The sequence below is a fragment of the Malaya genurostris genome, chromosome 2 (assembly GCF_030247185.1).
Source record: "Malaya genurostris strain Urasoe2022 chromosome 2, Malgen_1.1, whole genome shotgun sequence".
NCBI classification, from domain to species: Eukaryota; Metazoa; Arthropoda; class Insecta; order Diptera; family Culicidae; genus Malaya; species Malaya genurostris.
Genome location: NC_080571.1, coordinates 274975720 through 274988531, shown reverse-complemented (window position 1 = coordinate 274988531; position 12812 = coordinate 274975720). Strand labels below are relative to the sequence as shown.

Sequence of the window (12812 nt, the reverse complement as noted above, 5' to 3'; positions counted from 1 at the left end):
AGACCCAATAAATGTGCGATTTCTGGGCGTCAGGCAGGCAAAAATAACTAAGGGGAACTAAAACTAGAACTCGAACTGATAATTTAAAAACAAAACACTAATGAAATAACAATACTTGATCATTAGAATACGCTTTACTGATTTAGGGAACCTTGTATTTTTCAATCACGTTTGCTTTTTAATCCCAACCTTTCATGCTTTGGTAATCTAGCTTTATGAAATATTAAATTCTATCATACAGCTAAAGCGCCAAAGCATAAACGAATGAGGGGTTTTTTTGTACCTAACAACAATTCATCACTTGACACATTACTTTGGTGAGTGGCCGGCCGACGAGTGACGTCATGTTGATATTCTTCTGTCATCACATGGATAAGAGAAAATTTATTCCTACGGCATTGGGTTAGGTACAGAGGTACTCTCAGGGTATCGAAATCTCTAGAGACTGAGAGTCACTCAGTACCTGATCCAAGACTGGGCAGATGCAGGTCGTAAACTGATGATGAGGATAAGTTCATCGATGTTTCGTTTCCATAAGATCATACCACTGGCAATTCAGTAATTATCACTTGAAAATCACATAAAAACTGTTTTTTTTTATCAAAATTAACAAATTGCTCACTGTTAAAAATAACTGAACGCATCAAAAAACATCAACTAAACGAAATAGTCATGCATGGCTGTGTGTGCCTGTAAGAACCTACCTTGCTGATGGTTAAACTGCATCTGACACCATTTGTGGTCCTGTATTTTGTCCAGTGTTAATCGCTGGGACGGATTCGGTACCAGGATTTTCCTTAGCAGCGAAAGAGTCAACGTGTCCAGTTTGCTCCACGGTGTTGCCGTCGTATATTTGTTCTCCTTCCAGCAGAGATACTCCGGACAGCCCGACGATGGTTGATCCCAGGGTAGCTCTAGAGCCCCGCGTCGACCAAGCAAAGTGACACGACCGAAATCGGTAACAGGAAGAAGGAAAAAACAGAAAACACTTCGATATCAGTATCGCAAACCATGTTACAAGCATATTAATTTATCATCTTTATCAGCAATCATCAAAGTTCGGCATTGCTCTCGTGGTTGCTTTCTTGTTTTGTTTTCCACTTGTATCGTTTTCATACTAGTGGCAATAGGATTTCTAGGGAAGAAAAAAAAAACTTCTAGCGCAATATTCAGAGCAAGAAAGGCAAAAAACAGTGCAGCGAGCTTGGAAGCACGGAGATGTGTTGGAATGATATCAGGCCTTTATCAGTGCAGTCACAGCCTTAAAATAGTACAAAGTGCGACACGGAGGCAAACGGTACACAATATTCCATGCGGCTGCTGAAAAGGTTCGTCCAGATGTTTATTCGATGACATTTTTATGTGTTCCTCAAGGTTTGAGTTTTATCGATTCATTGAACGAGGTGTTGACTGCAGGTGTCTGAAGGATTCCTTTAAGTGATAATTTTTAGAAAAATAACAAAAATAACACTTTGTAAAAACCTGTGAGGTTTATGACAATTAATCCCGCCATTGAAAACTCAGAGTTCCAAACGCTGAAATACGTTTTTCTGACTACACTAAATGAAAAGAGATGCTTTGAAACGACGTTTTCGCTTCTAACTGAAACTAACACAGTTTCGATCCCAATAGATGGAGTCGACACTTGGTAGGGTTTATATTCAAATGAATCAAATGATGGCCACACACAGAGAAAAAATATTGTAAAAATTATAAAATCTGAATAATTTTACCTATTTTTCTTGTAATAATAATTCTAACATTAATTAAAATCATTTAGGGGTAAACCTAAGTTTGTGCTCAGGGCCGAAACGTAAAGAAAAGTATTAATTAAAATAACAATAACAATTTTCGATTAACCCATCACGCTATACCCGTCCCCAAACATTTTTTGGGAACAAACAGTTCTAGTGAAAAGCTAGCATATTTTGTTTGAATTTGCGATGTCTTGGTTTGAAGCAACTATTTTTGCCTTTCTCATATAAAAAGGTTATGCAATCACTGTGAAAACCGAGTTTGGAACCAAGGCCCGGAGTGTCATACCATTCGACTCAGTTCGTCGAGTACGCAAAATGTGTGTGTGTGTGTATGTGCGTATGTAAAGTTTTTTTTTTCACTAACTTTTCTCGGAGACGGCTGAACCGATTTTCACAAACTTAGATTCAAAAGAATTGCGACTTCCGGTTCCGGAGTTATGGGGTAAAATTTGCAAAAAATAAAAGAAAATATGTGTTCTAACTTTTTTCATAGATGGCGGGCCCGATTTTCACAGACAGGTTCAAATGATAGGTCCTGTTGTCCCATACATAATTCCTAAATTTTATTCGGATCCGACTTCCGGATACAAAAATATGGGGTAAAGTGTGTTAACAATTTTATACCATCACTGAAAAGGGCGAAAAACCGTAAAAAAATTTCTAAATCGACCTCAAATCTTCTTCAATTGATAGTTTTTATCAGTAGACGGTCAAACAAACTGATTTCGGTTAGTTTTTTAAGAATCGAAGAAAATTATTTTGAAGAATACCACAGTATTATAGATGATAGTTCGATTGATATGAGAAAGGCATCATTACACCACTAGGTGGATTAAAACTGGTGTTTTGGATTGATATGGGCTAGAACTAATCGGTTTGTTGTATAAAACAACTGGGATTTTTTTTTGCGTTCGGAAGTATTTTAGATTTCTCGATTAATATTAGATCAGGTCCACAGTGCTTTGTTTATTTTCTCTTTAGATTATTACGGTACTCGTAGTAATGATTCTCTTTAACAATTTACTGAGAAGTCTTGGCATTAGATTCCTTTTGTGGAATTTGGGCTTTCTGTTTCAGCAGACTTCGCAGCCGATTCTTAGTGTACAGAATCATTGCATGGCTAGTACTAACAGATCGGCTGAAAAGTTCGTATCGTTTCTATGAGAGGGCGCCACTAGAATTAAATCCATACCATTTTCAGTTAGTACCAACCTTCAAAAGATACGTGTATAAATTTGACAGCTGTCTGATTATTAGTTTGTGAGATATTGCATTTTGAGTGAAGCTACTTTTGTTATTGTGAAAAAAATGGAAAAAAAGGAATTTCGTGTGTTGATGAAACACTACTTTTTGATGAAAAAAAGTGCCGCCGATACCAAAAAATGGCTTGATGAGTGTTATCCAGACTCTGCACCGGGCGAAGCAACAATTCGTAAGTGGTTTGCAAAATTTCGTACTGGTCATATGAGCACCGAAGACGATGAACGCAGTGGACGTCCAAAACAGGCTGTTACCGATGAAAACGTAAAAAAAAATCCACAAAATGATTTTCAATGACCGTAAAGTGAAGTTGATCGAGATAGCTGATACCCTAAAGATATCAAAGGAACGTGTTGGACATATTATTCACGAATATTTGGATATGAGAAAGCTTTGTGCAAAATGGGTGCCGCGTGAGCTCACAATCGATCAAAAACAACAACGAATTGATGATTCTGAGCAGTGTTTGGAGCTGTTATATCGAAATAAAACCGAATTTTTTCGTCGATATATAACAATGGACGAAACACTTCACTCCGGAGTCCAATCGACAGTCAGCTAAGTGGACTGCACGCGATGAACCGAACCCAAAGCGTGGAAAGACTCAATAATCGGCCGGTAAGGTTATGGCGTCTGTATTTTGGGATTCGCATGGTATAATTTTCATCGACTACCTTGAAAAGGGAAAACCATCAACAGTGACTATTATATAGCGTTATTAGAGCGTTTGAAGGACGAAATTTCGAAAAAAACGGCCTCATTTGAAGAAGAAAAAAGTTTTGTTTCATCAAGACAATGCACCGTGTCACAAGTCGATGGAAACCATGCTGAAATTGAACGAATTGGGCTTCGAATTGCTCCCTCATCCACCGTATTCTCCAGATTTGGCCCCCAGTGACTTTTTCCTGTTCTCAGACCTCAAGAGAATGCTCGCTGGTAAAAAATTTAGAAGCAATGAAGAGGTAATCGCTGAAACTGAGGCCTATTTTGAGGCAAAGGACAAATCGTACTACAAAAATGGTATCGAAAAGTTGGAAGATCGCTATAATCGCTGTATCGCCTCTGATGGCAATTATGTTGAATAATAAAAACGAATTTTGGCAAAAAAAATGTGTGTTTCTATTAAACGATACGAACTTTTCAGCCCAACTGTTATGGATCCTACTGACACTAAGAATCTTCAGGGTGGCAAGTGAATTGCTGATTTCATTTTCCTGTTTTTTCCCGGTTTTCCCGGTGCGCGAGACAAAAAATTCCCGATTTTTTTGGCTCAAATCGTCTATGTTCAGTATTTTTTTGAATATTTCTAAAAAAAATCCCATATCCAAAAGAACATTGAGAGTTGAGAAAAAAAAGTATTTTTTGGGTATCTCTATTTAGAAATAGAAAATATGCATTATGCAAAGTGCACATAACAATGGCAAAAAGTCTTTCTTGGCTTTCTCATATAGATAAGTTATACAATCACTGTGAAAACCTATTTTTGAACCAAGGCCCGCATGGTTGAGTGTTATGTACCATTCGAATCAGTTCGTCAAGATCAGAAATTGTGTATGTACGTACGTATGTAATGTTTTTGAGCGATCAGTTTGCTCAGAGATGGCTGAACCGATTTTCTTGTGGTCCCATACGAATTTCATCCGGATACGATATCCTATTGTGAAAAGCGTGAAAAGGTGGAGATCTTCTGCAGAGTGAAAATATAAGCTCTAATCTTGATTAGAAACTGTTTCTTCGGCTCGACAGCCTCCTCGATTACGCACCCAGCAATCAATATAGCATTATCAAAAAGCTTTACGCATTGGCAATATCGCAACCAATGAGATTAAACCAACTAATGGCATTATCAACGAAACGCTGAGTCACAAGACTTTCAAAACGTTTTTGTTCGAGAGAATGAGGATTTGCTTAATAGAAGAATTAAGATTTAAATAATCCTTGGAACGACGTTTAAAAACTTCATCCACAATTTGTCCAAATATTTATCTTTAGAACCAACAGTACCATCCAGCTCAATGTATTCCATCTTTTTTTGTCTGTAACTTCGCTACTAATGTTATTCGTATGTACTAGCTCTTCAAGATAAAAACTCTATCTTTTTTACTATTTCAAATTAATTCGAGGTAACAGTAGGATTAAAACAAGAAACATATCTGGATAAGATAAAAGTGATAAGTCTTGCTTTTCACGAAGGAATACAGCATTAACATTCCTGCAATTTTGCTTAAAATTCAACACTTTTTTTCAGATTTCATGCTCTTTTCAATAATGCTCTTAAGTGCAGCTTTTACCCCAAATTCGATTATTGTTAGTATTTTCTAGGTTGCCAGAAATACCATCTGTCATTTGAATGCCAAATAATTCATAATTAAATTTAAAGCGTTAATATTAAAATTGAAATTTTTATTTTCTGAACTATTCAATTTTTTGTAAGACTACTACTAAATAAGTCTTATTTAGGCTATCTGGAAAATCAGTTGTTCTTAAAACTCTTAGGATTCAAACTAGGAGTGTATTCTAGAGATGGGCAAATCCGTTCTTCACAAAGAATCGCTCAAAACTCAATAGTTCTACCGGAAAAATTATTTCTATTGAACCGTTCTTTCGTTCTTCTTTTTTATACATCATCTTTTTTATTCCGGTTTTAACCTTTATGGTTTCGTTTTTCTGAAACTTTGTATGTTTCTTCGAGAATAATATGAAAGCTACAGATTACAGATTCAATAATAGTGAGTACTTTTTGCTTGTATTTCTACCAACAATCATTCTCTTTTTATACGTTATCAAAGGTCACGAATGTGTGTAACTTCTACCAGATTCCTCAAACCAGAAAACATTCCGAAAAACGCAACTAACTTGTATGCATCCTCAAAGAATTCGATTTTTTTTCATTTCTATATAGAGAACTATCATTCTTAAATAAAGAACTGAAATTCACTCACTCTTCGAGGAGAAATAACTCGTTGAACTGTTCGTGAACGGATTGCCCATCTCTAGTGTATTCCAATACTATATTAGCCTAGTATAGTAAAAAAAAAGTATACCTAAGGTTAAAAATGAACAATTCTCCTCCCGATTCTATCTAACAACATATACGACATTCTTTCAAAATTGAATTTTGGTGAAACAGAACAAAATCCTTTTAAAATTCTAAAAATGGACTCTTGTCGCTCTGGAAATTCAACAACAATCTATGCCTCTAGTGACTGAGATGATCTAAGTTTGATTCTTCGTCGAAATCAACACCCGCATTCTTGTGATTCTACTATGAAATCCATAGGTAATGATGTTTAATATAAATTAAACATTAAACATTCACTGAACAAATCAAATCATTTTCTAAACCTTTTTTCACAAAATCTCAGAATCCAATTTCAGCTCTCAAAGAAGCAAATTAAATACTCATTGCAAACGGTGGACAAGGTCAAAGTCGACAGCTTTTAAATTTTGTGATTCCTTTTGAAATCAATACCAAGATTACAACACAAGTCAAGATGACATTACTGAGACAAATTATGATAAAATTAGGACAATCATTAACCAACTCAAAAACATGCTCCTAAGAATTTTCCATAGTTCTATTAAACATGTTACCTGAAGTTTCTTTTGCAATCATATTATGCAAACTTATTCTGAAATTTAATAGAAATCCAGCAAAAACATTCGTTCGATGTGCTGTTGTTGATAACAACTAAGAAAGCTTTGATGCATTCTGATTCATTAAAAATTGCTGCCAAACCCTTACAAAAATTGTTGAACGAAACATGGGATGTTAGCCCCATCTCCAATGGATTGTGTACCATAAAACCTGTGTGGGACGATATGATGTTTCAAAACTTTTACTGAACTTCTCACTCAAACACAAAATAGAGTATTGCCTCCAACTTTTCATTTGTTTAATCAAGAAAATCATGATGCTAAAAATCTTTGCTAAGATTAGGGCTAATAATTTTTTTTTCGAAGATTTGCACTAAAATTCTCGACTTTTTCCCTGTTTTCCCGGTCACTTGCCACCCTGAATCTTTCCAGGTCGGGCTCGAACATACGGCAACTGACTTGTAAGACCAGCGCCTTATGCATTGAACCTTGGTGGGACAATATAATTAATTACTAAAATTAACATCTTTTTATTTGCACTAAAGATATTATCGGAAAAAGAAAAATTGAATATTCAGTAATAATGTAATAATGAGAACCTGTTATTTGAACTTAGGACCTAATCTAACGTGCATCGAAGAATTTTACAAAAGGTCGTACAAGCAACTCTCAGAATAGCATTTTGAGGATTTTCATTTCGCACCGTCGGCGATAGAAAAAAAACTCGGCGAGGAATATCGGCGGCAACCAAATGGATTTTATCTCGGATCCGAGATTCCAATACATACACACGCCGGCAGCTTAGTCATCACCGATAAGGGGAAAAAATGTCCCGGATAGTCCCAAGTGGTCCCGTCCCGGTCGTCCCGGTATAGTGCGAACAGGCTATTAAGAATTCACCCAAAGAAAAGATACCATCAGGAATCAGAATTATAAATGTTTTGCACAATAATCAATTTCTCGATAAATATTGAAATTTTCAATACTTCACTCCCGAAAATTAAGTCATTCGATACATGTGAATTTCTACGGAATATACAGTGATGGTTTTTGGTTATTCCTTTTTTTTAATTTACTAGGAATTGGTAAAACTTCTAAAGAATTTGGCAAAATTAATGTCATTTAAAAGTTTACAGACCATGTCAGTAAATATTTCAGTAGTTCTACACAGGATTTGCCCATTTTCAGTAGTTTTTGGACATATGTAAGCATTTACGTATCGTTCAATAAAAATATTTTACAGATCGTAACCGCAACAGTAATGACCGTACACCAAAAGAGATATTTGTTGTGTAGCTCAGCTTCTATAATCAGTTTTTTTCGAGCTCGGATACCGTGTTGCAAGAAATTCTTTCTCTTTAGATTCGATGGTTGAATCGATCCAGTTTTTGGTCATTTCAAGGCTTTTGAAGTGGAAAACAAATGATAATCCGATGGATAAATTTTCGGGGAATATAGCGTGCGAAGCAGAACTGCACATTTCAGTGTTTTCAGATAAGTTTTTTCGACATGGAGCAAAATTACATTGTCTTGACGATCTTTATAATGAGCCCGCTTTCTTTTTTTTGTCAAGCACAAACATCGACATATTCGATTGCGTACAACAAATGCTACGAACAGTGTAATAAAATGCCATATACACTGATGAAGGTGCGCTATGTCAGTAGCTTTACTCTGAATAGTTGGTACACGCCATCTTTCGTAAAACGTTACGAAATAGTTCCGACATCTGATAGTAAAATCCGTACACTTCTCTTATTCCAATCTGTGTTTTCTTTAACAGGAATTTCAGTGTTCAGTGTTCAGAATAATTTTATTCCTATTGGACGTGATTCCAGCCGACATTCAAACCGAAACCGAAACAAAAACGCTTGACAACAAACCGTGTCGCGAATAAGCGAATTAAATGGGGAAAAACGCATGCCCTGAAAATTGGTTTTGTGTATCACTTTTTGGCTGGAACACATGTTCGACAGGATGGATGTGGTTTGACACATTGTAGCTACGGTGGTCGAACCGATGTTTGTAATGAATGGAGTCGGTCCCGTCTAGCAAATTGCTGTGTGTTAGTGTGTTGATAATTTTTGTCCAAAAACCCGTGCGATAATAGCAACATCCATGATCTTGCCGAAAACGGGACATGCGCGTTCATCCTTACTTCCTACCTTGGAAGAGAGCAAATGGTTTCGTGAGTAGAGAGCAGTGCCACCCGTGAATGAATGGCGGATGTGAAGATTAAAACGCACGGTGGTCCTTTTTAGAATTCACGCCGACTAACTACAGTCTTTGCGCTTACCGGAGCTGTGGAAAGAGTTTTCACGCGGGGGGTTTTCCGCATATCGTCGTTCTGTCACACAGTCTCTTTCGTATAGAAAAAAAATGCACGATTGTCACCATTGTCGCGCATATGTACGTGAGATCCATTAAAGGGATGGGTATAAAGGATTGTACCGTTCTGAAGGGTAAACTCTTAGCGGTGATGATGAAGTCAAAAATAAATTTTACCAAAAATAAATAAGAAAATTTAATAATACAGTGAATGCTTCGTGAATGATTCCGACTTATAGGTATGATTCGACAGAATATGTTTTTTGGATCACTTAACACCTGTAATGAGCTGGATCCTTCCGCAGCACTTTCGATCATAATATCACAATTACTTGGTTGGTTGTTATGTTCACGTGACAATGACAATGGCGGCCTTTTTTACACAGCAATCAACAATTAACGAGCAATACAAGCGTGCAATTAGTTTCAAACATTTTAGTATATTAAAAAAATATATAATCAGCTTTATTCTGTATTTCACTCTTATTACACAATAAATCTTCGCACTAAAATATACGGTCACATTCTCTCTCTCACACACACACACATACATATTAGGCGATACCGTTGTTTCGCATTTATTTGAGTCATTTATTAAGATAATTGGCATTACACAAGCGACCGAAATTGATTCTCAGTTTATCGGGTGATCGGTTTGTTCGTACGATAGCGGCTTACATTTAGCGTTTAGTGTTATAAAAGATGTGAATGGATTTGGCAAACTCAAAAACAATGACAATCAGTGCAGCAAGCAATTCCCAGTTGGACCTCTGGTACTAAAGCTTTAGAAGATACTGTAATAAACTCAACATTCTACAGCTAGAATACCAAAGATTCAGCCGGAAATCATATCATAAACAAAGAAATTAAAAAAAAAACACTCACAAAATTGTTCAACAGCCAAGAGATACAGGTGCAGCGCGGCAGACTGGTAGCTTACTTTATTTGCGGGATTCGAGCAACATAAAAAATAGGCAGATGCAGTTAACCACGCGTTGCAATCGATTTTAGCTTAGCTCTTTTACGGAAAACAAAAAATGGCAAAACACACTTGCGTCTTTGGACTTTTATGCGTGGATTCACTTTTCTTCCATTGCTGAACTTTGCGCTGGTTGTGCTGGGTAAATTGTACACAAGCTAAACAAATCGTGTTTTCGTCGCGATTAGGTGGTGAACGATTGAGAACACATGACTTTAGAAGGGGAGCAGCATGATGCACATGATAAAGTTGAAAATTACAGCGTGATACAAAAAAATGTGCTAAACTCAAGGATTTAAAATCGAATGACATATTTCATACATTCACGAAGCATTCGAGCCAATACGAAAAGCGTTCGATTAGAGTAAAAGTTGAATAGGAGAGTGCATTTTTGAAATGTAATCAAATTTCGCACTTACCACCTGCCAGCATCGTGACTAGGATGATCCCACAGGACCAGATATCGGCGGGAGTTGCTTGATAGGGCTTCACGAGGACTTCCGGTGCCACGTAAGGCAGCGTGCCGCACTTCTTATCCAGGAGTCGTTCGCGACCTTTCATTCTGCAACCGGGATTATGAGTCGAGATTGAAAAGAGAGAGAGAGAGATAGAAACCACATTCAACATTATTTTTAGATCTTCGTGTTCAACCGCACTGCAGAATTGTACCTAATACCTAAACATAGTCGCCATCCCGAAATCGGAGATTTTTACATTGTCGTGCTCATCCAGCAGCAAGTTTTCCGGTTTCAGATCCCGATGGGCCACTCCTCGTGTGTGCAAATAGTCAACTCCGGCCAGCAATTGATTGAAGTATCGCTGTGCTTCCGGGATGGGCATCCCGACGTCGGGTTCTGTAATATAGAAATAGATTAGTTTTTTTTTGTGGTAATTGTTTTCACGAGATGTGAACGTTGAAGTGTATTTTATTTAGTTTATCACTGGATGGCCAATAGCATAATAAAATCTTCGTATACAACAGGTAAAAACCTAATGGGGAATGCCTTTAGCAGATTGAACTACCAAGTAACACTGAACTTTTCAATAAAATGAATTGACGTTATAAATTATTAAAATACAATTAGGGCTAACAGATGCATGGCGTTCGGTTTTCTATCGCGCTAAAGAAAATTCTCATACCCGAAATGTTGCATTCTTTTTTTTTCACATAACACACAAAGGCAGTTCGAAAACAAATGGTTTTTTTTTTGACAGTAACCAACACAGTAGGTCGAAGGAAAAAGTTTCCAGTTTCCAGAAAAACGAACAACTTCTACGAAGAGAAGGAAAAAAACGCTTACCTATACGATCGAAAAGTTCCCCGCCGGAGGCATACTCCAGGAAAATGTACTCGATGTCACCTTGCGTTCGTTTGCCGAAAAATTTCAGTATGTTGGTATGCTGCAGGATCTTCTGGATGCAGACTTCCTTCTTGACGGAACTTTCCGCGTCCGGATGTTTCTTCAGATCAACCATCTTCATAGCGACGGCCTCACCCGACTGGCGGTTGATGAGCAGTTTCACTCTGCACACGACGGTGAATTTGCGAGTGTGTTCGTGGCGGATCGGTTGTTATTTTCGGATGGGTGGGTGGTGTTTGACGGCGAAAAGATGAGAAACCCGGAGCATGAGCGCCGCGTACATTCCGACGGAGAAAGAGTAAAAAAACAGGACGAAAGGATAGGAATGGTGATTAACAAAATTGGATTGGACCGGGATGTCAATCATTGCATGGGACTTGTAAACTTTCGACTAACACCAATCGTTCATTGTTTTATTTTTTAACTAAATCTAATGTTTCGATAGGAAAATTAGCAACTCTTGAGATAAGCAGGCAAATCTCTAATATTAACATAACACTTACTCGCCGTATGCTCCTTCGCCGAGTGTCTGAGCTAGTGTCCATCCTTCGACAAATTCTCGATTGGGCTGAGTCGACGTCATGTTGGTGGTTAGTTGCTGGCCTCAGCCGTTTGTTCTTTTTAGTCCTTAATCTCGTGATTTCCTCAATCCAGGCTTGTCCTCGATTGGAATTTGATTTCGATCCAAATTATTCGTTACCGCAAAAACCGAGCAAGTGTCAATGTTGGTAAGAGAAATTTAGCCTGTTTCAGTTCTTCGTTAACGTCTATGATGGCAGTGTTGGGTGGTAACAGCAGTGACCGCTGTGCGACCGCACACATGTATTTGGTAGGTTCCGAGTCTAGCCACCACAGCTGCGATCCGGGATGATGGTGGTAGCCAAAAAGCTATTTGATTGTTATTCCTTAGGTTTCAGTTGCAACTACCGGTGGTGTGGAACACCGAACAGCACACGACAGCGGCGATGTTATTTTTTTTGGTACCGTGCCAATAGGGCAGGAAATTTATGTGTTCGGATCCGCACACTCGCTCGCTCTTTCAGTCACTGACACGAGCTTGTTATCGACGTCGGAGAAGTCGTCCGGTCCCGTATCGATTCAAACGATCGGCCTTTCAAAGCACTCATCAGTGGGCGAAAGAACCGTATCCTTCTGGAACGCAAGGCCCCGTAGAAACGTAGCCAATGACTGTAATTTTAGATAATGAAAAATAGCAATTAGATTTTTTTACGCATAAAATGATTCGATGTTGATAAAATGTGCTTTTGAAAAATTTATTTACAACTGCAACTAAGCTTCCGAGAAGTAGAAATTTTCAACATGTCAGTTATTCGCACGATTTCCCCGAAAATTTCTGAAAATTTGAAAGATTTGCAGATACGTTATCAGAAATTGTAATCAACAAAATAAAAATACAGAACCGGGTTGGGTACAAGATATAACCATTCACAATGACACTTAAAGTGAATCAATTTTTAGGTTCACCCAAGCAATTTAGACCATTTACTCTTTTTAAGTTTCAATTATTCA

At 37.6% G+C, this 12812-nt stretch overlaps 1 protein-coding gene across 1 annotated transcript in view; it reads right to left on the bottom strand.

Moving 5' to 3' along the window:
- The window catches only part of LOC131430141 (serine/threonine-protein kinase grp), a 38384-nt gene that overhangs the window by 1116 nt on the left and 24456 nt on the right, over positions 1–12812 (bottom strand). Inside the window, exons 2-6 of the mRNA XM_058594864.1 lie at positions 11786–12470; positions 11223–11446; positions 10598–10775; positions 10341–10483; positions 705–914 (exon numbers count right to left, since the gene is read on the bottom strand). Of these exons, the coding sequence (XP_058450847.1) occupies positions 705–914; positions 10341–10483; positions 10598–10775; positions 11223–11446; positions 11786–11865 (835 nt within the window). The 5' untranslated portion in view covers positions 11866–12470. The remainder of the gene's footprint in view (positions 1–704; positions 915–10340; positions 10484–10597; positions 10776–11222; positions 11447–11785; positions 12471–12812) is intronic.